The 25,190-nt window shown below is 45.4% G+C and overlaps 6 protein-coding genes across 7 annotated transcripts in view; 5 read left to right on the top strand and 1 right to left on the bottom strand.

The window, feature by feature from the left end:
* Window positions 1-25,190, top strand: part of LOC126563172 (early endosome antigen 1-like) — a 169,515-nt gene that overhangs the window by 78,650 nt on the left and 65,675 nt on the right. The window lies entirely within an intron of this gene.
* Window positions 1-25,190, top strand: part of LOC126561974 (dynein axonemal intermediate chain 3-like) — a 216,142-nt gene that overhangs the window by 12,104 nt on the left and 178,848 nt on the right. The gene's annotated exons all lie outside the window — the stretch shown is intronic.
* LOC126563719 (protein obstructor-E-like) lies at window positions 2,923-4,023 on the top strand. Its single transcript, XM_050220370.1, has 5 exons — window positions 2,923-2,989; window positions 3,092-3,286; window positions 3,357-3,566; window positions 3,633-3,846; window positions 3,942-4,023. Exons 1-5 carry the CDS (start codon window positions 2,923-2,925, stop codon window positions 3,979-3,981), a joined length of 726 nt encoding a protein of 241 aa, XP_050076327.1. The 3' UTR covers window positions 3,982-4,023.
* LOC126559971 (protein obstructor-E-like) lies at window positions 6,208-7,329 on the top strand. The gene is made up of 5 exons (XM_050216136.1): window positions 6,208-6,265; window positions 6,366-6,584; window positions 6,664-6,870; window positions 6,952-7,168; window positions 7,244-7,329. Exons 1-5 carry the CDS (start codon window positions 6,208-6,210, stop codon window positions 7,284-7,286), a joined length of 744 nt encoding a protein of 247 aa, XP_050072093.1. The 3' UTR covers window positions 7,287-7,329.
* LOC126560180 (protein obstructor-E) lies at window positions 11,039-13,859 on the top strand. The gene is made up of 2 exons (XM_050216296.1): window positions 11,039-11,096; window positions 13,228-13,859. Exons 1-2 carry the CDS (start codon window positions 11,039-11,041, stop codon window positions 13,857-13,859), a joined length of 690 nt encoding a protein of 229 aa, XP_050072253.1.
* On the bottom strand, window positions 15,235-23,458 carry LOC126558287 (actin-related protein 2). 2 transcript variants are annotated; one of them, XM_050214282.1, is made up of 6 exons: window positions 23,398-23,458; window positions 23,136-23,246; window positions 22,453-22,467; window positions 17,293-17,868; window positions 15,431-15,764; window positions 15,235-15,353 (listed from the first exon to the last, which is right to left on the bottom strand). In XM_050214282.1, exons 1-6 carry the CDS (start codon window positions 23,443-23,445, stop codon window positions 15,235-15,237), a joined length of 1,203 nt encoding a protein of 400 aa, XP_050070239.1. In that variant the 5' UTR covers window positions 23,446-23,458. The 2 variants fall into 2 exon arrangements, with proteins under 2 accessions (XP_050070239.1, XP_050070247.1); XM_050214290.1 differs by lacking the exon at window positions 22,453-22,467.

Here is a 25,190-nt window from a genome sequence, read left to right on the forward strand (position 1 = left end):
AAGGCTTATTAGACTTGCTGCTGATGATAGGTCATAGGTCATATACCACGTAGTTGGATAGTCAATCCCCACTACATGGGAACGATCCAGAAGAGATTTGAACCCCAGCTTTGCCATTTGAAGATCTGCGCCGCTGTCACCTTCGCCACCGGAACACGCTACCGATGTTGTGCTTGTATTAAATAAAGATCTTGTGCTCTTGCATTATGAAGTTATGATTCTTTACTCTCGAATGATGAACGTAGTCTAGAGTAAAGTAATCTTGAAGAAATATTCATGACTTTCCAAGATTACCCACCATAAAGTAAAATGATTATTAGCGATAATTGTACATACATGATGGGACTGATAATGCAGTCACCCTTGAAAGGGAGACAGACGACGGTAAAACAATGCATTAAAACAGTAAACATAGCGTAGCAAAAGCAACAGCCCCAAAACCGGTTATAGACACGTACGCCCGACCCGATGGAATCTTCGTTTTGCACCCGCAGGCTCCGGGCGAAGGCTAGCGAAATCGAAAGTGTACCAATATCATTTTGTTGTTTTTTTTTGCCTTTTCCTTACCTTCCTTTCCGTACCGGTTTGCCAGTAGCGTCAGATGAGGATGCCATTGCCGTGCGCAGAAATGCGAGCACGTGTGCGTGCGCGAGCGAAAGATGGTGTCGGTAGAACTGGTCCGTGAAGATATTAAATAACAGCAGACGTGGGCAGGCATCCGGGAGGATGATTTGCGGGGAGCAGATTTGACCTACAAACTGGCCTGGGAAGGTGATTATGAAATGGGTAACCTGATGCCCGCGCGTGCCCCCGCACAAAATGGCGGAAAGGAAAGCGAGAGTTACACCTGAACGTTCGGTGGTTTGATGGCTTAAGAAATAGTTTCAGGTTAACATCTCGAAAGAATTTGAAACTGTATATCTGTGGAAGTTTTCCAGTACATGCACACGATTTGGAAGACTGTCAAAGTACTTTTAGCGGACTGGTTTAGCTCCATTTTAGCCAGGAACCAGCTATCTGAAAAGTACAGATTATCTAGCATCTACGTCACAAGTACAAGTGTCTTCAGCTACTTTACGTCTATCGCCAAGAAAATGCGGAAGTTTTACCAAGGTTAACAGCGTACAACTACAACTGTCTACAAATTTTGTGTACCATTACACCAAGGCAATAGACCAACGTACCCTGCTAACAGTGTAGAGAGCTTTTTCTCACTGCATTGGTCAGCTCCTGCGGGCACCTTTCGGTAAGTAACCAGGAAGCCAGTTTTTTGGTGCAGTTGTTATTGGCAACGACACTGCTCCGTATCTCGCTTGACAAGTGATGGCCTTTAGTCGCGGTCTAATCGTTACTGTGCGGGTCCTAAAAGTGAGCGCGAGCGCAACAACGCAAAAAAAAAGAAAGGAGGAAAACACAACAGCGTAACGGTGGCTGACAGTGACGGCGTCATGGCTTACTTACGTGCCGGTGCTGCTACTACTCTACCAGGACGTTCTCCACCGTGTCTCACACAGCGCACGGCATAATAGAGCCAAAGAAGCAGGAAGCTTGAGTGAGCCGATTTGCCGCGGCTACTAGTGTGACTAGCGGCGCGCGATGGTTGGCCAATGCTCATTACCAGCTGCGAGTTAAACGAGAACGGGAAATTGTCATGTCGTGTCAGGCATTGTACCGGGTTCACCATTGGCACTGAACGATAGAGGGATAGAGAGAGAGAGAGTGAGAAGCCGACAGCTAGTCATGAGTTGAATGTCTTGTCGAAGTGCCCACGCAGCTGCCAGGTACATCATCACAATTACTTATACAACGTTCAACTCCCAGGTTACTACCCTACCTCGGGTCTTTGGATGGCAGCTCACAATTGTCCTACGTCCAAAAAACCCAGCCCAAACTCCCGGTTCAATCGATTTCCTGTCTCATTTCGCTTCTGCTTCTTATTTCCTCCCTTAGTTGACTCTGCAAGAGTGTCCACACCCTCGTTCGTTTTCCTGCGCCATTTTCCTTCACTATCTCGCACCTCCACAATGTTACATTCTTCTGACGTGCGCCTGGGTCGCACCCAGATTTTAGTCAATTTCCCGAAGTAGGACGTAAGGCGCACAGTAAGCTATAGTGGTGCCGTGTTTGACTACACCGAACCGAACCGAACCCGATCACGATTACCGTCTTCCAGCGTGACTATAGGGGAGCAGAGCCTCGAATCGTACGTTTTGCAATAGGGATCTCCCTACCACGTTGTGCTGCCCCACATGGGCGCATGGGCTTGACAACTGGAGAAGGTGAAACATGGGGGCAACAGTGTCGCGCCTGAAGTAGGGCCGTGTAGTACGAGAAGGATGCAGTAAGTTCCCGGGAATTGGGACGGAGTACGTCAAGAGTGGGAAACGTTACAACTGTTGGAAAGAGACCCACCAACGCTGAGGGTGCTGGTCGCTGTGACCCAGGAACTCAGCACCTATACCTCCGCCTTCGCTCTGCTGGTCACGCACTCACTCACACGCTTTGCTCGATCGCCCGGACCCCACCCAACGAGAAACTTCCTCTCCATCCCCCCCCCCCCCTTCTCCTTCTCCTCAGTGCTCTAAGCTGGACCGGATCCGCCGGCGTGTCTCCCACCCTTTCCCCGCCATCCCTCTCCCCCGAAACGAGACGAGTCCGACGAAGTTTCGGTCGTGAGGCGGTGGCGTGCTAACAAAAGTGAGAGTCGCATCATCGTCGTCGCGTAGTTTATCGGTAACTACGGGAACGTTTGGTAGCGCTGCCAACCAGTCGTCGTCGACAAGCCGCTACTATCATCCTGTCAACGCTAGTGGACCATCGTCGGAGGTGTCCACTGTTTGCTTTCCCTTAACCCGCACGATCCTGTATACACACGATTGTGTGTGTGTGTGACTGAGTGCGTGTGTGCGTTTGTGTCTCAAGATGGCAGCAGCGTTAAGAAGTGTGCTAGCAGCGATGCTACTGCTAGCAATTCCAGCAGCACTCGTAGGTAAGAAGCAAACCGTAGTGAGCATCGGATGTCTAAGACCGTTGGCGCTGTTACCTTACCGTTGTTATTCTTACGCCCCCCCCCCCCCCCCCCCCCCCACAGATGCTCAGTTCAAGTGCCCCAAGAACCGTGGACAGTTTGAGGATCCGATCCAGTGCGACAAGTACTATGTGTGCGATGAGGGCGAAGCCACGGAAAAGCTCTGCCCGGACGGGCTCGTCTTCGATCCGACGATCAAGCTTATCAACAAGTGCGACCAACCGTTCAACGTGGACTGTGGCGATCGGTTCGAGCTGCGTAAGTTACCATATCTCGTCCCGGTTGCGTGATGCACAGACGACCTAACCTTTTTTTTTGCCTCCAACAGAACCAGCCCAGGGCACTACCGACTACTGTCCGCGCAAGAACGGATTCTTCAGCCATCCGGATCCATCGATCTGCAACGTCTTCTACAGCTGCATCAATGGAGAAGAGCTAGAGATGAGCTGTACCGGTGGACTGCACTTTGACGAGAAGTCTGGCACATGCGTATGGCCGGATGTAGCTGCTCGCGAGGGCTGCGGTAGCAATGCCAACAGTGAGTACCGCAGTACACGAGCTTCCAGCTCATTTGCTAACCAGTGGTGAATGCTCTTCTTCGCAGAGAAACTTAACGACGGGTTCCAGTGTCCCAAGGAGACGCGCTACGACAAGAACGGACAGGTCATTACGCACCCGAACTATCCACATCCGACCGACTGTTCCCGGTTCTACTACTGTCTGAACGGTATCGAACCGCGCCTTGGTCAGTGCGACGCCAAGATGGTGTACAACGAGGACCTGCAGCGTTGTGACGATCCGGAGAACGTCCCGGAATGGTAAGTGGGAGTCGTCGGTAGGACCTCTAGAAACCTCAAACTAACTCCATCCATCTTGGTGCGATTTTTTCTCTTACTTCCTCACCAAAAAACAGCAAAGACTGGTACAAGGAAGAGGATGCTACCAAGAACTGATGAACCTGGCCGACTGTTGCGCCATCATTCTGCGTGCCGTGAGCTGCTGCTGTACCAAGCCGCTACCTTACTGCTTTTTGTGATACATGCTCCTATTTTCCACTCACACTGGGCTGCTCACTGTTGAGCCCAACCCGTTAGCTAAGCCGTAACTCACTGCAAACTCCTGACCTCCTCCGCAACCAAGAAGCCCTGAACCTGGTAGACTACACCGCCCATGCACCGTTATGCAGCACGCGGGCTGTGACGATTATCGGGAAGTTAAGCCATGCCTGTCCGCAGGTCACGTCCGCTTGTACGCCATCAATCAATCAATCTCGCTCGCTCACGATCAATCAATCACACGTACCTTCTGTAGGCCTGCGGCAGGCGAGAGTCTATTGACCTCGCTCTGTCAATCGCTTTCGGCTCATCGCGCCTTCCTTCTTCACTGTTCTGCCTCTATTTCTTGGTGTCATTTGCTTCTTCCCATTTCCATTTCCATCTATCAATCTTTCACTTCGGATTAACATTCCGCCTTCATACGTATGTCTCTTTTAACCACCTTTGCTTCATTCTTCAAACTACTCCACTTTTGGGCACTTTGCCACATTTGTATGCATTCACCGACATCCTTAGTGGTACGCTTTTGCCCATCCCAACCACATCTTCTGCTACCTCCACATCACTGTTTCGGGTTGTTTTGGTGGCTCTCATCTCATTACATCTTCGCGGACGTGACACAGTACGTGCAGCGCGGAGCAATAAAGCAGTCGCGCTTCGATGCTGGTGGGAGACGTTCGGTGCGTGTTGTGCATGCCTTGCGCAAGCTTCCTGTCAGGAGCTGCTATTTGCATAATCTAAATAATTGAATCAATAAGTAGTCACAAGTAACACAAAACACACCCAGTAGGATTTTATCGAGCTAGCAAATATAGCTGGAAAGAAGTCGACCTTCGGCCCATCCATTCCAACTCGGATGAGTAAAACCTGAAGCCTGTTGTGTATTAAGGAATAAGAAGAACGAAATAAAGTTTGGAGAAAACAACTACTGCGAAGAAAAGCAATTGATTATAGGGTAAAGTATGGGTTGAAGTTAATGAGAGGTACCTCCACAAAGTCTGCCAGACTGCCAGGCCCTAGAACCTAGCCATTAGCTGGTGGCAGCTCTTTGGCAACAGTGTTGTACCCTTTAGGAACTATGCGTCCAGCGGTGTGAGCCACGCCCGTACTCACTGGTGGCAATGACAGCTGCCGGTGTACATTATGTCGTCACAACCGGGTGATGTATGTGGTTGCATAAACTTCGAAACTGGTCGGCTCAAAGGAGAGAAAGTGCAGCATTTCAGCATCTTCAACGAAAGTCATCGTTGAAGTCATAGCCACTCTGCTTCTCTGTGTGTGTGGGAGGCTGTAGAAGAAGGGAGGCACCCGCGTGGAACACTGGTCCCATTATGGTGCGGCATCTGGAGCGAGGACAAACAATCGCCCGGCAAGCCGGGTGTGAGCACGCAAACACAGTAAGAGGAAACAAACCAGTTTCGGCTAGACACACACACAACATCACCACCACTGGCCGTTTACATAATGATCGACCGCAATCCGGTCGCGTGATGATAGGAAGCGAGTTCCTGCACAATGCTGCAAAGCGGCCCGAAAGAAGTCACCGGACAGAGTGCTGTTACACTTTTTGCCCCGAACGCCCAGGAGAAGGGGAAGTTTGGCTGCTTGGTTGAATAAGGTTTTAAGTGGAGGCTGCCCGGTGGACCCACCGTTTGCAGATGGAAGCGTCCAGAGCGTGCCACACACGGTGGCCTAAGCTCATCCGCTTTATTGCGCAGCGTGGCGCTTTATGTTTGCGAACGGGGAACTTTAGCCCGAGCCCCGAGTGATGGGAAGGGAGCGAACAGCGCTGTGCGCAAGCACGAGAGCCGTGGCACAATCTCTGCCAAAAGGCACAAAAAGTACGGGTCTCATCATCGGCGCAGCCTAGTTATCTACTTGCACTGCTAACGTACGGATCGGGATCCGGGCTCCGGGAGCTGGACTGTGCTGAGGTCGAGGATCAAGCCTGCAAGGACAGCGAGTAAGATAGGAAAGGGAGAGAGAGAGAGAGAGAGTTAGCGACAGACAGAGAATTCAAGAGACAGCTATTGGAAGAGCAAAGAATCATCACCATTATCCATCCAACAAAGACATCGTTGGAATAGCTGTAGTCTTAGCCCCTCTGCATTATCACTAACTACCATGAGCAAGCGTATCCATCTCATCGCACCATTCCTGCTGGCCGCAGCACTTGTTGCCTGTAAGTGGTCCACATGCCGAACTCCGGTTCGACAAATGAACGCCGCAATTGATCTTCACTTTCTAAACCACCTTTTGCCGTTTATTTGCTCGTCGCACAGCTGCCGCTGAGGAACCGGAGGATTATTTTGAGTTCACCTGCCCAAAACCGGACGGTCAGTTCGAAGATCCGTACCAGTGCGATAAGTACTACGAGTGCGATGATGGCCGCGTGTCGGAGAAGCTGTGCCCGGACGGGCTCGTCTTCAACCCGGCCAGCAAGCTGGTAAACAAGTGCGACCAGATATTCAACGTGGAATGTAACGACCGAAAGGAGCTTCGTAAGTGCTAGCCGCTCACCCAACGATGGCGCGTTGCTGCACACTTGTTTCTAACGATGTGTCGCAAAACCATTTGCAGAACCCCCGAAGCCGGTCGGCGTATGTCCGCGGCAGAACGGTTTCTTCCCACATCCGGATCCTTCGATCTGTAACATCTTCTACAACTGTGTGAATGGACGCGAGCTGGAGATGACGTGTGTGGCTGGGTTACACTTTTACCAACCGACCGGTACCTGTGTGTGGCCCGATATGGCTAACCGGCAGGGATGCGGTAGTAACGCAAACAGTAAGTAATGGTCGAAAGAAAGGACTCGCAACCAGCGTTGTTCGGGAGGATTGAGCGAAACGCTCTGACTTCCTTTCACAGAGAAACTCAACGACGGGTTCCAGTGTCCGAAGGATGCCACGAAGATGGATAAGAACGGGCAGGTTATCACACACCCGAACTATCCCCATCCGGATGACTGTCAGCGGTTCTACATCTGTCTGAACGGTATCGAACCGCGCCAGGGTACGTGCGACGAAGGCATGGTCTACAACGAGGATCTCCAGCGTTGTGACGATCCGGAGAATGTACCAGGATGGTAAGTGTGCCCTGCCGAAGCTCTGCGAAATTCTCCTTTTTCCTTACGGCTTTTCTTATCCTCTCTCGCCTACAGTGAGGATTGGTACAATGCTCCTGAGACGGATCAGGGAGCGTGATTGCAGAGTCCCACCGATGGTATGCATCTTTAATAGCTCTAGGTCTACTCGAATGTTTACCAATAAAAGTTGAACCATTTGTGTGTTGTGTACGTTGTTAAGCAATGGTATGATGCGTTTTGTCTGCCGGCGTTCACATCAAGATCGAGCAGAAATTCCCCGGAGTAAACGAGTTCTAGGTTAGAGCTACGCAGCATCTAGCACGAGATAATATCAGAAGCTGTCCTTGAGTTGGTACCGTATGGTGCTGCGGATGGTGTTGATAACGAGTTTTGGTGCGCGTTCTGACGTGCGTGCTGTTTGGTTGTCTGAGATCACTTTCATATAGAACAGTGGCATTGGTATGGCAATTCGCGGAGATACGAAGCACTGCCGAGAGCACTATGTTATGATAATGCGTTTTGATTGACACTTAAGTCCTCTAATCTCGACCATCATCCGAGAGCTGGGTCTGGTTAGCGAAAATTGCCGCACGCTCACAAGAAGTCTTTATGCAACACCCAACATTCCTTACGTTCGTGGAAAGGAGTAGTCCTACTAGCATTTTTGTTTTCCTTTGTTGTACTGCTCGTTTCTTCGCCCGGGAGACATTGATATGCGTACACATAACCGTCAGTACGCATTGGTACTTCCAGCAAACTAGCCACGAGTGCACCATTACGAGTGCTGGGACCCATTACTTCCAAACAAACGGTGGCGCTAATAACGTCACCGTTTGACGATGCTGACGCTGATGTGCGCGAGTGTCTGCGGCCGTACGAAAGGGCACCCCAAACAGACCTTTCGAAGTTGTCATACGCGCAAGACCCGACCGGGGTATGCATTTGCGTCTGTGCTACGGTTGATTAGCTAACGCAAGGTACGCACGCAAGCCTGCACGCAACCGTCCAAAAACACATACCCACACACACACACATACACACACGATCACAACATTACGACGTTTGTGGGGCGGCTGTCGACGCACAGAACACATTATTTCACTTTCGATTTCCGTTCACTCCGGCCCCGATGGGGGTTTTTGTGTTGGGTGAATGGTTACGCCGTTACATTTGCGCTGCCGTGTTTCGCTCACCTTTCACAGTACCCGGTCAGAGGGGTCATGCCTGAGGGGAAAAAGGTAGGAGAAAGGGGAAGTCGAGAAAAATAGAAGGGGGGAGGTTTGGGGAGGGAGCGGGGGGGCCTCGGAGAGAAAAAAGGTTCTACCACCACTCCTTTCGAGTGTGAAGCAGTTGTGGGCTGAAGGCGTTGTTTCAGGTTCGCTATGAGTCATCCGACATTTGATTGGTAAGACTACATTCTACTTCTGCCTGTACTGCAGCTTTGTTAAGTAGTTTTTGACAGTGTTGATTCATCCATTGCTAGGTTAGACAGGACTGGTACAATTTGACCTTAGGACAAATTTACAATTTGGTGTTAAAATGGGAAAAAAGACGACTACGGGTCCTAGTCCTTCAAGGATGCTAGCCATCCAATTTGTTTCCGCCATCTAAGGTACTGGTGAGGGCGGCGATGTGGGCGATACGACATACGACAGAACCAGGGTTCAAAACCCATCCGGATCTTACCCCTCCCATAGTAGGGGTAGGCTATCTTACTAACTACGTGGTATCAACTCACTAGATCACGCCGAACATCGAATGGCTTACTAGACTTGTCGGTACCACACAGTTAAATAGTCAATCCTGAAAATACAGAAAGACTACTACTTCTTGTTTGACCTCCCAGGACCTCTGAGGTCATGCCATCGGCCATCGAATAGCAAGTTTGCTAGACTTGAGAAGTCTAATAAGCTATTCGATGACGGGCGTGACCTATATTGTAGAGTCTTGTCTGCCATGAGAACTCTTCGTTCAAGAAACCACCAAAACAGTGGAATTTCGGCTACGAAAAGGAGGGTCTTTCCAGAGGACCCTGCCGCTCAAAGGACTTTGTCAACTAAACGACCAACCGGTGGACTTCTGGAGGGACAAGCTGCTTCAAGTGAAGCCCGCAAAGGCTTCAGGTAGCTACAAGTCATTTCGTGATGACATTTCAAAAATGCCAATCCAATACAGTTTAGCTTATGAATGATATTTTAGAAGTCTACCAATCCCCTCCAGAATTAATGTATGTATTTCAGAACTCTAATATTCTTCCCCCAGATTTAATGGACATATGTAGAATGTATAACTTTTTTTTTCTTGACTTACCTGTTCAAAGTAGTAGCTGACTCCAAAGATGCTGGTAAGGATTCCTGGTTTTTGGCGTCCATCTTTATAATCACCGGCAACCGAAATGATGATATTTGGAGCATAGTAGCACATGCACAGAAAAAAGAGGCTTTTTCGGATACCATAAAATCTCCAGAGAGAATGTCAAACAGCCGCCAGCATCAGCCGTCAGGGAAGGGTGTAGTATACAAGCGTGAGGTTTCAAGAGGTTGGGAAAAACGCGCTCAAAATGCTAATGGAGCAACTGGACGCCCCACAGGCCACAGATCAGATGATGTTTGGGGCAGATATAGGAGGTGTTGGTGCGAGGTTAGTTGCAGTAGTCGAGAGAGAGAGAGAGAGAGAGAGAGAGAGAGAGAGAGAGAGAAAGAGAGAAAGTGAGACAGAGTGAGATAGGTGACGCTAGTTCAATAGTCAGAAGCGCCTGAATGTCGGAATTGTTTATCCCCACCTGTTGGGACAATCTGTTGTGGACCCTCCTCCATCTCTTGTCTCCGTTCGATTCGTGTGCGATTTCGATCGATTGCGTCTCGTAGCTTCGCACCACACTTCGCCTACATTCCTTCTAGTGGGACCCCATGCTCCACCGCGCACTACCATAATGTGGCGTAAGGATTGGTGTTAAATGGTGGTGGTGGTGGCGACTGTGTGGCCCGAAAGCTAATGAAACGAAACCGATGCCACTTGATTAGCCCAGCCGCAAGCGCAACTCCCGATCAAGGGGCCCGGGCTTTGCAAACGAAGCGCCAAGCTCGGCTATTTCACACACACTCACACAAACACGTGGGGGACCTCGGATTGCGTTTGCTCCGAGCTTTGAGCTTGTTTCATTCCTTTTTTTTGTTTTTGTTGTTGGCTGTTGTTGGCTGTTTGGCCCTCTCTCGTTTGCGTACGTAGCCAGCGGAGTAGGGAGGAGGCAGGGGAGAAGTGGGAGGGGGCGGGAGAGGGGCAGTGGTGCTGCTGCTGGTAGCACCCGCCAGTGCTACCCGTGTTGGGGTAGCCAACGAGCGCGATGGCGTCGAAAAAAAAAACGGGGGCTCGATCGGTTGGGCCAGCAGCTTGATCGCGATACTGCGCACCGACCGTTAACCATTCGTTAAGCGGATTCGAGCCACACCGGTACGATTTTTTCGGGTACTGATCTGGTCACAAAACTTGGACCCCTTTGGGCACCGGGGACCCCCAATATTAGCCCATTAGCTTGTTTTGTGTTCACAGAATCGGTTTGTTTTCTGCAAAAGTGCGTAAATGGTTTTTTTTTCTGACACCTGTTTCTCCCTTTTTCTTTCCCCTGTATTTTCTTCCCGTTGAACCATTCACCTACACGCGCATGGCAGTGAGCGGACTGTGCTTGCGCCGTTTAGTCTGCGCTTCGAAAGATCGGTCACTTCCTCAATCAAACGGCCGGTTGTTGTTGTTGCTCTTTTCTCGCTTCCTTCTTCGCGGATTGCTCCTCGCCAGCTCCAATCAACTGCCGATCGACGTCCCGATCGGTGCAGTGTTAGAACCAGTCAGCCACACATCACCCCCAGCCGCAGCATGAAGCAGTTCGGTACACTACTTGGAGCAATTGTCGGCCTAGCGCTGGTTGCGCACGGTAAGTATTACCAGCAAAGCAAATACTATTACAGTGTGTCCCATCCTATTGCAGTAATTTTGTGTGCAAACAAAAAAAAAAAAATCAAAAATGTTAAACACATAAATTAACAAAAAAAAAAAATTAAATCGTGGGTTCATCGCTTACGGTGTCGTTTGAGTCTTTCGTCTTTCGAACGATCGTTTGATAGGTCGCACCGTTTGTTGGTGTTGTTGTTGTTTGTGCGGCACTTTCGCTTCGACACACCGAGGGGACGACCCGACCTCGAACAGTTTCCGTTCGTTTTAGTAACCGGTCCCTTTGGCGGTCCATTTTAGGGCTACTGCTGCTAGTACTACTACTACACACACATGATGTGATTATTTCTCGCTGTTAGGTTTGGCGGGTTAGGGGTTGGGAGACGGAGGATTGGTCTCTCATGTTACTTTAGCATGATTGCTTTACAATTAAAATTGTGCAATCGGGGAAACCTGACCCCCTGCCCGCCACTTTCCCTTTTTTTCCTAACCCCACGTGTGCATTCGTTACCGTGACAAGGGTTGGGACGGTCATACAATGTGTCGCTTGGTTTTGAATGTGTGTTTTTGTTGTACCACCAGAGCAGTGCAGAAATTGCAAAAAAAAAAAAAAAAACAAACCCCGATGCCACACGATCGTTGACCGTTTGAGGTTTGTTGGTGGTGGTGGTTACCACCCACCGCCCGGTTCAGCAAGACGTCATTCATTAGAAGCGTTTTTTTTTCTTTTTAAATCAACCGTTGTTCGTGTTGCTTAGATTTCACCTTTTTCAAAGTGCTTCGGATTGATTGACTTTCGATTTTCGGTAGAGCTGTGTGTTTTTCTGTTTGTATGTGTTTGTGTGTGTGTGTGTTGATCGAAGATCTCGTCATGTGCAATTAAGTGGCCGAATGGCCCCTCCGGCAGACCGGCTTACCGGATGGCGTAACGGTTGGCGAACTGTTTCCTCGTTTTCGGTCTCTTTTTTGTTGCACCCACGCGTTCCCGGTTTTGTGAGTGTGTGTGTGTGCGCGCCAAAAGCTTGTTTTGGGTGATGCAAAAAAACACACACACGCACGTATACAAAAACATAAAAGAGCCACATGGACAAGGTTACGAAATGGACAGCCTAGCAACAGTGTACCAGGAAGCAATTTCCAGGAACAGCTCAGCTCCCATATTTTCCCTACCCCCCTAGACGATCTCAGCTCCTTTCACCAGATCCAAAAAAATATCCAAAAAATATTTAAAAAAACATAAAAAGGCTAGAAAGTACCTTTACGACTTCCAAAAACAGTCGAAAAGTCCTTGAAAGCACATCGAAAAAAAACCTTTCTTAGCTAGTAGCTAATAAGGGAAGTAAGATAGAAAGAGAACAAAAAAAAGAGAAGATTGAAATAATTATCTTTCTTAACTGTAGCGCTACACTTGCTTGTTACTTGCTGGTAACAATCTCGTTTCCGAACGAAACGAAACCAGTTTATTCGGCTTTTGAAGCTATTAATCTTGGACCACCTCCTCTTTGCTGATTTGGAGCAATTTCGCACAGTCGTGAAAGGACACAAAATTGGAGGATTTTTTTTTTTATATTTCTGCTGCTCGGAACGTACTTGGAAAAGGTGTGTTCCGTGTGAGGTAGTCAAAAATTCGAATCCTTTTACTTGAGGTGGATTTACTATCACAGAGAAGCGTATCTCGGTTGCTAAGTGACAAACAGGCATAACCAAGGCCTTTCACCTTCGGAACTTGTCGCATATATCCCGAGATAAGACAGGCTTGAACAGGTCTTGAAGGTGTTGGCGATTTTTGTTGTTGCCTTTTTATGACTGTCTTTTTCTTCCACTTTTGGTTATATCAAACTACAAACACATAAAAGAGCTCTCGGGATAATCGGGTTTCTATAGATATACCTTACATAAAATTTAATTCCAGTAGAAAACAGTTAGCGCGGAATTAGTTTCCAATACCTGTTGTGTATAAGACCGACACACCATTACCCAACTTGGCTACTAAGCCTCCCCAAGAACCGATTGTTAGTCGAGCGATATAAAGACACAGCAGAAGAACGTGCAACTACCGGAGAACGAAGATTTCAACTAACCTTTTCGTCTTCTCATTTGCTTCATCGGCGTAGCGTCAGCGGCTGCAGCGCCCAGCTGCCCGGAACCGTACGGTGAGCAGGCATACCTGCACCCGGACCACTGCGACCAGTTCTTCCTCTGCACCAACGGTACGCTGACGCTCGAAACGTGCGAAAACGGTCTGCTGTTCGATGGTAAGGGTGCCGTCCACAATCACTGCAACTACAACTGGGCCGTCGACTGCGGTAGCCGGAAGTTTGCCACCGACCAGACACCACTCTCAACACCCGGCTGCGAGTATCTGTTCGGCGTGTACCCGGACGCGGCAGAATGTTCCACCAGCTATCATAAGTGTGCGTACGGCGAGGTCCATCAGGAGCTGTGCGAACCGGGCCTGGTGTACGATCATCGCATCCACGGTTGCAACTGGCCCGACCAGCTGCTCGACTCGTGCAATCCAGAAGCGGTCGTCGGATTCAAGTGCCCACAGTCGGTACCGTCCGGTACGGTGGCGGCACGGTTCTGGCCGTACCCGCGCTATCCGGTGCCCGGTGACTGCCACCGGTTGATTACCTGCGTCGACGGACATCCGCGTCTGATTACGTGCGGCGAGGGTAAGGTGTTCAACGAGGAGTCGCTCACCTGCGAAAACCCGGAGGATGTGCCGCATGCCTGCCGTCACTAGAGGGCGTGTGCGCGGGGCTCGCGCCAATAGACATTTCCCCCACACCAGAACACATCTCCTCACCGTACCCGTACGGCAGCCCAGTAAATTCCGGCTTCCTTCCGTTATTTTGTTATTTTTTTTTTCTCGTTATCGTTGATCAGCGCGTTCAATCTGCGCTTACATTACTCGTTTCACTTGTAACTCGTTTTATTCTCTATACTCAATAATACGTTTTTCGATTTTTTGTTTGTTTTTTTGGATGTCGCAAACTATACTCCTCGTAGGCTTTCCGGTGCGTTTGAATTTATGATTGTTTTTTTTAGCATCTGTTTTGCATTGCCAGCAGCGCTCTCTGTTTTACTCAACACTGTTCTATACACCGGTTTCCATTTTTGCTCTGCCTGTTTTAGCTAAAATTTCCATTTGGCAGGGTTGTAGTAATTGCACCTTACTTTATATAGAGGTCTTACCTATTGTTTTGCTTTTAATATTTTTACCTTTTGTTTTGTTTCGTTTGCTCTATCCATAAACTAGTATCTGTTATGGGTTTGGTTCGCTCATTTTGATACTGTCGATTTTGGTTTCATTTCTCATGAACGAACCTATTGCAAGTGTTGCTGCTTTTGGTTATATTTCTTTTTTTTTGTTTTTCTCTATTTTCCTACCAATAAGTTGGCATAGGACCACGAACAAAAACTAAACACCTTTCTGCAGGAATGAAACTTCTCCAGCAAATTAAAATTTTGGCGCATCCAAAAAATAAAAATTATAACAATACAAATCGCTTTCAAAATTACACACCGTTTTGAGGAAACAATTAATTTTTGTTTGAATAAAAAAAATGAATATACACATACACACATGCATTTTACATGTTAACGTGGCCTGACTATTTTCTCCTACTCCTTTCGCTCGAGAAAGAAAATAAGATTGTATGCAATATGTATGAACAAAGAACAGACAAAATGCTATAAAAATGTAATAAATTCATTTAAAAAAATATATACCTAGCGCACCTGTGTATGCTGGTGTGGCTGGCGCGCATACCATACCATTAACCTAGATGGAATTCACAATTTCACGTACTGCAGCAAATTCTACTGCAGCGTTGCTGTATGATGGGGTGGTAAGGGCAAAAAACAAAGGAAAAACACAACACAATTTTACACAAAATAAAAAAAAAACGTTACAAAACGGTATGCAAAATATTTCCTCACTCAGCGTAACCCTTCGAAAAAAAACCTGATACGCTGGAACGCCGCTAGAACGGCAGCAGCCGGCAGTAAACGATTAAACTAACTTGGAATACCTAACCTCTGGGGTGTACAGCAATGTGAACATTTGAGCTTTGGTCAAACATTCGCCAGTTGCCGGATGCTCTATAGAGGGCGCTCTAGTTACTCGTTCTGGTGCTTAGCTTTTTCAGCACGTTTAGCCCCTGTTCTTGGTATTCCGCTTTGGACATCCAAAATGCGTCCCGGTCCTTCGTTACTTCCGCTAGCACGGCACCACCTGACAGGCGAGAAGCAGGGAGACATTTTAAAATAACCGTTCATTATGTATCATTATGACCTGCTACTGCTACTTACCGATAAAAACCATATCCTTTCGCCGGGGCGGATCTTCGATGCGTATCTTAAACTTGGACAACTTGTCGATGTCATTCTTGAGCACACGTTCCAGATACAGTTGCTTGATTTCGCGCTCGAGCCGAGACGGTAGCCCCGGATACATGGTGGACCCACCGGACAGCACGATATGCTTGTACAGCTCCGAGCGCATATCGATGTCGGCCGCCTGAATGGTGGAGAAAACCAGCTCCGCAATACCTTGCCCCTCCACGTTGATCAGATGCGGCTGGAAGAGTGCTTCCGGTGCTTCGAACCGTTCGCCACCCACTTTTATCATACGCCCGTCAGGAAGCTGTCACAGAGAAAAAAAAAACCCTCGATGTTGATATGCGTTAGACGAGCAGTGTGTTGCAGAGATGAGTAAACTACCTCTTTTTATTGATTTTAATCACAAAAGAAAGAATGGGTAGAGAGATTTAAATCATTTACTTACTCTTTAAAGATTGATAAAAAAGTAATGCACTACAATAACTTTTTTTTTCGATTTATACTCACTCACACTCTGTACCGATTAATGACTCACTCTTTTCGCTTTACACTTACTCACTCACTCACTCAATCTGTGTACGAAGTATTGCAGGGTGTCGATCCGTATAATGAAACTTTAAGATCACTTTGTAGAATTTTTCATATGATTAGTATGAATTATTGCAGGCTTCTTTTGGAACTTTGCAATCATGTTGTGAAACATTGCATTTATTTATTTATTTAATTTAGTATGACGGCTCTAAGCCGTGTTGTCAAACATTGCATTTAGTTAGGGGAATTTTGCAACTCAACAGTGGCAAGTTTTTGAGCTCCCATGTTAAAATAGCAAAATCGCCATCCAATAATTTGATGCCGTTGGCCATTAATTGAAAAAGCTATTTTACCCCCTTGACAAAGCATTCATTTGTGGATTAATTTTGCTCAAAAAGTACTCGAAAGCTACTTTCTTGTAAGGGTGTGCATTGACTTTTGCGTAGCGACACGGCTGTAACAAACGAGTGTGTTGGTTTGTCGTTACACCATACCATCAAAGTAGGCTTGATTATTTTTTCACCACCACCTGCCATCAACTCCCAAATGTTTGGTTCGGTGCGTACAGCGCAAGTGGGTGAGAAGTGCAATTTACAACGAAAAACTTCAGTAACATCTACCACCAATTCAAGGATTACTATTTGGCACGATTTTCCCGCCTATAAATCCTAAACTCTAATCCTGTTAATGCTTTTCGAGTAGTTCTTACATTTATGTGGATTATTTACATTCAAATTTATTAAAATATATATAAAAAAGTCCTCTTTTCACTCTGTCGTTGTTTGCATCGGATAAGCTACAAATAATATTTTTTGTAACGACTACCAACATGTAAACACTCGTAACGGCGGCATTACAACAGTTTCAACAATATTCTGCAATATTCGGTCTGCAAGCTAACCGTCATATATGAATTAAAAAAAAAAGTGCGTGAACTGTGCTACTTTCGCGGCGAAAAAATCGCTAACAATATAAGCGCACGCTGAGGTTAAAACCTCTCCTCGGACCGTATGCACCCTCCAAGGTCTTTCCTGGTATACAAAGTGGATTAATGAGTGTATGAGTATTAACCGAAAAAAGTAAGAGAGTGAGTTATTAGTCGGCCCAAGTGAAAATAATTAGAAATGGGTGAATTATAATAATTGAAAAGTGGATCTCTTGGAAAAAAAAGTGGAAAAAAAATCTTTTAGCTGATTTGAATCCATAGTTTCGCATGACGGATTTAACTCACTCACGTACTCTTACTCTTGTGCACATCTCGCTAGTATTGGTGCGATAGCCATATGCACGAGCGTGCTTACCGTGTACGATTCAACCAGCACCGTCGTTTCCAGCGCAAGCCGTTGCTCCATCTCAATGTCGTACCCAATGTAGCACAGCTTCTCCTTCATCATGCGCACCGTCTCAAAGTCGGCCGAATGGTTAAACGCGTACCCACGCAGCAACAGCAACTTGATCAGGTAGCGGGTAATGTCCCGTCCCGCAATGTCTAGCCGGCGCGTAAGGTGCGGCAAAGCGAACTCCTCATACACCGGACAGATGTGCGTTACACCGTCGCCCGAATCAATGACCACCCCACTGATCAGCCCCTGCGCGTACAGCGTCAGCACCGCCTGGATCGCAATGTACGCCGAATCGAAGCCATACTTTTCGAACATAACCTCGATCATCTTTTCGCGATTTTTGGTCGGGTTCATTGGTGGCTCGGTAAGCAAAATTTTCGTGTTGGACGGCTCGATGTTCATCTTTTTCGGGCCGAACGTGTAGTCCCAGACGTGGCACATGTCTTCCCAGTTGCGCACCACACCGTTCTCCATCGGGTAGGACACCTCCAGCAGGGACCGTAATTGGGACGCCTCATCGCCCACCATCAAGTCCTTTTTTTGTGTCGTTGTTTTGTTGAGAGATGAAAGAAAGCGAAAATAAACAAATGTAAGCAAAGTGGTCTTGCAGCAATCGGTACGGTTTAGAGTACCATCTGGCAGCACGTCCTAACGACAGCCAGACAGATAGGTACATTCCGATAAGTATAGCAAAACAGGTACTGTAGTACAACTATTAGGCAAAGGAATAAACAGAACAATAACACACGCACACATATTTTAGAGAGTGAAGACTAAAAATTAAAGAAACAAATTTATTTTAGCGGCTATTTTAGAAGGAGAGGGACAGCTAACGGAACTTGCGAGCGGAAACACAACTGGATTATAAACAAATCATAACATATTTTTCCTCAAAATTCAACACACACAAGCATGTAGTGCTGTGTCCAGCGCTACTGAGCTAGCACGAGTAGCTCTACTCCTCTCGAAGTTAGCGCTTGTGAGTGCAAGGTAAACTTAGAATGAGCTGGCTCACGATCTCAAGCTCATGTGAGGTGATGCCATACAGACGAAGGTACCACAATTAATGCGTGGTACCAAGAAGGCTAGTCCTGATGAGTGTTTCGAATTTTGCCTCATCCTCTGATTTCTGGCAGAAACTGACAAGTAGTGAGGAGAAAGTTTCTTTTTTTTTCGAAATGGAACGGAATTAGTTAATTTCAGAAAGGAAAGGAACGAACCTGGTTGGTTATTTGAGCCTACTTCAACAAAAAATAAATAAAATAAAACCGTCACAGTATCTGTCCGTGCAAGAGTTGTCAGTGTAGTGCTCTCGTCTACCCTACAATATTGTGGATCAAGAATTCATTCATTCCTAGGAAAATTAATGCATGGCGGTCAAGAAAAAGTGACCTAGAACGACCTAGAAGGTCGTTAAGCTAAGAAGAGAAAGTGCATGTTTTAACATTATCATTGACGGAAAATGTAGGTGCAAATAAACTCTACTTTGTGATTTTATCTGAACCATGGTTCGATCGTTCGATTGAAGGAACGGAACGAACATAATAGATTCGGCACAAAATTATCTTCAACACAAATAATCATGGTTATGAATTAGAAATGCGGGCTGTGGCGACCAGCCGTAGAGCATTTTAGACATTATTTAATTGGAATAAATTTTGTTATTAGAATTGGATTTTTGCTCCAGTGAGAAATACATTCTTCTTCTCAATGCAGTACTTCTTCTTGGCTTAACGACATACTAGGTCACGCCGGTCATCAACTGGCTTGCAAGACTTGCTCATACCACGTAGTTGGATAGTCAGTCCCTACTACGGGGGAATGTCCCGGACCTACTTTGTGAGTTTATTTGAACCTATGTTCGCTCGTTCCTTTGAAGGATCGGAACAAAATTCTAATCACTTCTGACGAGAAAATCCTAGACTTTATCGTTATAAGACTTGCATTCATGAGGTTTTAGAGCATCCATCCAAACGACGAAGAGCATGCTGAACAAGACATCCAAAACTAACTGTCCGCGTCTGAGACGATGTCGTTCAACTAACTATCACTTGGAAATAAGTGACTTGATGGCGCCTGGGAAACATTTCTTTCTGATAGACGCTTCCCAATGGAGCTCAGCAACAATCAATCGGGTTTTTAGGGACAAATCTCTATCTAATCATCCTGGAATCCAACAATAACTACACGTGTAGATCCTATCTAGTGACCGACAAACTACCTAGCAAGAAAAGTCAAAATATTTTTAGAAAGAGTGAGCCAAATCAAAGCACCTTTGAGCTAGCTCATCTCCATGAAAAAAAAAATCGCGCACTCTCATTGACACAACACTACCAACATAATCCCTGGGTATTTTAGTCGTCGATAGCTAAGCAATAAAAACTTGTTACGCGAATTCGATCGCCAACATTTGTCATACTCAAATTATCACGATGGATAAACACAGCGATCGTTCAGGAGCTATCGACGGCTGAGATACCTCGGAACAAAGGCCAGGGAAACAATTTTCTATCCAACGAAAAAACAAAAATCGAAAAGGTAAACCAAATAACAAAAACACGTTCGATTAACGCTTGCAAACTATCATCTCACTAGTTAAAAATCGAATATGGACAGCATCCAGAGGTTAATCGGAATGATGCAGAAGTGGTTAAAAATTAGTGGAAAAAAATATGTTAAAATGACAATAATGATTTGTTTGAGCGTATTATTTTTTATGTTTGCTTTTTGTTTGCACTAGATTCGAGGAATGAGGCAAAAACGTCACAATACTTACTGGTAACGTGCTGGTAGCTTCGACCTCCTTTTTCAAAGTAATTTTTGGAGAGGAATATTGTGTGTATTTTTGAGATGATATTTGATTTTGTTTTTGCAGTGTTAACGTGATGAGGTTTGTTCGTTTGTTATGTTTAATTTTCGCAAGAGCAAACGGATTAGTATGCGGTGGTGAGAGACAGAAAGAGTGAGTAATGTTGTATTTAGTAATGAGCTAAAGATTGAAGAAAAACAAAAACGATTTGAAAGTGAAATACATCTCAGCTAACCATTCGAGCAACGAGGTTAGTAGTTGCAGGTTTAAGAATAGAACAAAAAGGCCAAACATGTGTCACAAATTAAACCCTAGCTTACTCTTGACTCGGCAGGATGGCGTTATGGCGAGCTTGAGTATGGTTCCGAATGGTTAGCTGAGATTGTACTTTTAATGTCCGGATGCGTTTTTGGCGACCACAATATTAGGGGTGAAAGGAACATTGTACAATGGTACAGTCGCATTCGTGAACGATATGGAATGAATCAGTACTGTGCTGGCGGTCGCCGCTGTGCATGAATAGGCAAAAAAGAACGCTAGGCGTTAAGGGGCTCCGGATGTGTCTCGGTAATACGAGCACATCCGTTCGCTTCTTTTCTGTGTGATGCACTTGCTGCACCCATCCACAAAAATGAATCTTTGAAGTGAAACTTAATTCGTTATGCTTGTAGTGGTATCGTTTCCATTCGGCTATCGGATCGTACATATTATGTGTCTCATAGAAGTGAAACTGAGGATTGATCATCTTGTACACACACGACAGATAATTCTTCTGATGCTGGAAGTTCAGGTTAAACATTCGATCGAATTCTTAAAAAAAAAAAAAACAAAATTATTTAAAAAATAGATAAATATTTTTAAATGCAAACAAAAAGTTACAAATCAAAGGGAGACCAAATTTGTATTATGGTTGCTTGTTTCAATCGACGAATGTTTTATACGTTTCATTTCGGCATATGAGCTGCACACCGGTAAAGTAACATATTAGTACAAACATTCAAATTTGTGATCGCGTAGTCTTCAGCTCAAATGAGATTTGATCAAATTACATTATTTCAATGCATAACAATCAGTATAACCAATCCCTGGGAACTCCGGAACCAAGGGTTTACGGCATATTTCTGCATTTCTAAGCAGATGTTGAATGAGCTCATTTGAAATCCCAGCCAAACTTACCAGACTAGTACGAATAACAATGAGCAACGTCACATGCCAAGGTGATGGTGGATGGAAAAATCCCGCGACCCTTTCGTACCACCAACGGTTCGTGCCAAAAGGATGGGTTAGCCTGTCTACTTTTCAACCTAGCGCTAGAGAGAGCCATCCTAGTGACTCGGAGATAGAAATTTCGGCGACCATCATCTACAAGTCAATCCAGATCCTGCCATACGGTGATAACAAAGACATCATTTGTTTAAGGCTCTCTTATGGGTTTAAGATGGAAGCTACACCGCGCACTGGTAGTCGAATCCTCGTTCCAATGTGGCGGACCATTTAGTGCCTTTGCAGTGCCAAATTGGTCCCTAATCGTTTGGAATTGGAAATTGGATCGCCTATAAAATAATGCTCTGGTTTCCATCATATCTTTCATCTTTTATCACACCAGGATTTTTCCTTAAATTTGAAAATTAAATATTTATTAAAAAGCAACCCGTTTGCAGTAATTTGTTTTGTACTATACTATTTTTTCGATTTTCTACGCGTAGTAAAAATTTCCGTAATAATCAAACTGACGGAAATGTTTGTCTAAGGTGATGAATATTTTTCACTTTCCGTTTGAAAACAAGCTTACATCGATTTTCTTTCAACCGTCTCTCTGAACCAAATGGAAACTCAATCGGGAAATTAAGCCATCATTGATCATTTAATAAGAGCCATCATAGATGAAATCAAAAGCTAAAACGCATGTTTTGTCTTCAATTTCATACGCACCAGCACAAACAAAATTGAGATGATGTGTGTTAGTTGCAAAAAAAGGTGAGATGATGAACCAAAATTTAAAAACGTTTAGTTAAAAAGAGTTAAATTGTATGCCATTGAGCGATATTGCTAAAAGAAGTGCTAAGAGAGGAACATCGTGGGAGAGTGTGTGTGTGTGTGTGTGTTAGTAATAGAAATACAAACGGGCTTTTACAAACGTAAACATTGGTAAAACAATTAAAGAAACATTGACAAAAAGAAAAACAACAAAAATTATAACAAAAAAACATCCGCCACACGGAACAAACCATACTGACTGCTCGGTTCCAGGCATATGTTTGTCCGAGGAGCGTGACCAACTTATTACGCTACACATCAACATGACTTACATCAACGTGTAAATCCTGCAAAAAGGATTAGAATAGAAAATGTTAACCTTCGTTTCAATGACCAAAAATAAACGCTTACTTCTATAACCGCCAACCCCCGGGTAGGTCGTACATTATATTATGTATGGGAGTTTGCATTTTCCCGGATAAGAAAGCTAATAACTTATGATCGGCTCGTTATATTTGCATGAAAATTTCAAAAAGATGAGGCTATTGGTTGTCTAACTGGTAAAAGCTGTGTGAGAAGTTCAGTTCAATCTGATAGCTGCATTATATTATTATTTTTTCTTAATTTCCTGAACGACGCCCTGGCCGCATTGGTATTATATGAAATGTTATCAAAAAATAAAAGTGCAAAACATACACATTGGTGGTCATTGAAATAAAAGTTAATAATTAAACAATCACCCCCAAACGTATACTACGCCCACAAAGGATGCGGCCGTTGGCCGAACTGCGGTCAATATTTGCAATCGAAAGCCATTTCACACCGAAAAGAATGCCAACCTTGCGAGGTGCGAGTGGTCGCAGGAACCACCGTAAGGGCAGTTGACCCTCCTAAAGAGGGAAACAATCAGGTGGCTGCATTACCCCCCCCCCCCCCCCTCCCTCTTCCAACTCCCCGTGTGCACATACGCATATACCGGACGTTTACGCACGCACACAAACATGGCAATAATTACCTTCACCTCGATGTCTCCGATTTTGTTCACCGCCCGGATGATGGGCCTGCCGACCATCGACGGGAAGATATGAGCCGGAAAATTGCTGCCGGCGTAACCACATTTCACGAACTGAAAAATTTAAAGGTGTGTGAGTGAAAATCGTTAATGCGGGACAAAGCGATGGGATCCGCCCAGCCGAAAAAAAAACGCCCCGATGCAGCACTAGTTCTGATAACAAACTGGACAGGCAAGCAGGTGGTGGCGCCATAGGGACACTTACGCCCGTTCCGTTGTCGCAAACAATAACGTGCCGCCCTCTGCTATCCATTGTGTTTGTGTTTCCCGGGATGGATTGTGCGGATTCTGGCCTGCTAACCTGCTACCGGGACACGCGGACGGGTGACGATTTGTTACAAAAACCGTAGGGCTCTAGGCGCACGATTTACACGAAAACATTTACAGACTAAGGTGTTTCCTTTACGCTTAGTCAGCTTCAGGCACGGATTTGTGAGTGAGTAATAGCGTTGATAAATATCATTAGTTTTTTTTTTTGCTCATATCTTGCGCACTCTCTCTTTCTTTCGTTTTCTGCTCGGCAGGGAGCCACCGAGCAACAAAATCCACCCAGACAAAACGAAAGAGATAGCACATATACGCCCATCGCTGATGTGATGGCCACCTTGGCTGTCAAACCGATGACAGCTGATGGACAAGCAATTCCTTTTTTCTTTTCCTTGATGCGATGCATATATTATTACGGGTTTTTATTTGTAAAAATGATTAAGAAAGTTATTTTATTATATTTTAACTGCGACGAGATTTTTTACGGACATACATTACACATTTTGTTGCTTCAATTGCAGTTCGACATGTACAAACCTTGTCGGAATTAATGACAGTCCGTTCAAATGCGCGTGTTGTCAATTATTTTGACAGCGTCTATCGCATTTGCAGGGTTCGTTTGGTTCAAGTAAATAATCGGTTATATCGGCTATGTAACCGCACAAGTTAATTCGTTGCATATGAAATTATATTTTTTTGTGTGAACTGTGAATTACAGTTGCACATATACTACGTTGATTTGGATTTAATTGAAAGTTCAACAGTTAACCGTAGAAATGCGCATGCTTGAAATGAGAGCAAATAATGTAAAATGTAGAGTGGCCAGCTGTTCTACTGGCATACTCGCATTGTTCTACAGAATTGAATTTCATCAAATCCTTAATTTTAAAAATTAACGGTAAAAAATTAAGAAATTTTCGATGTGCTTTAATACTTTAACGAATTAAAAGGAAATTACCCTATTATTAAATTAAATTAAATTAAAAGGATCCCTACACTGGAACACCACCTAGCACACTCTAGACCCCACCAACAATCTATGCCCCATCAAGTACAACACCGCTTCATGGGAAGATATCGAATCCAGCCACCACCAACGAGTCCTATCCCGACTTCGAATAGGTCATACATGCCTGATACATTCCTACAGCCTCAACATATCTAGTCCTCTACTCTGCAGCTTCTCTGACGTTGACATCACTGTCCGCCCCATCCTCACCGATTGCCATGGATACCACGACACACCGAGTCACCTGATAACTAGACACCGATTACGACAATCCTATAACCCGACAAACTGCATCAGATCCGCCGTATTGGATTTTTACACATCAGCAATTTATACAGAGAATTTTAAGCAAAAGTTTTTATTTTTTAATAGTAGTAACAGTTTCAATTAAAGTCACAATCGCAATAGTTTTGTATTATTATAAACCACTTTTTGTATATTGTAGAGAGATGAATGCAGTCTTAGAGACTGAAAGTCTCTATAAAATAGCAAAAAAAAAAAGAAATTGCGAAAGATAGGGAGGGGGGTCCAAGTGAGGAATAAAATTGGTTTGAGTCTCTCCTGGATAACAGAAGCGATTAAGTAGATATTTTATTTTACACAGGGATAATGTATGGGTAAGCAGCGAAATCCGAAGGCGCATGGTTCAGGGGAATCGTGCTTACTGCGGACTCCACAAACTCCTGCGACCCAGAAGACTCCAACAACACACGAAATGCACG

The sequence above is a fragment of the Anopheles maculipalpis genome, chromosome X, assembly GCF_943734695.1.
Source record: "Anopheles maculipalpis chromosome X, idAnoMacuDA_375_x, whole genome shotgun sequence".
Classification (NCBI taxonomy): domain Eukaryota; kingdom Metazoa; phylum Arthropoda; class Insecta; order Diptera; family Culicidae; genus Anopheles; species Anopheles maculipalpis.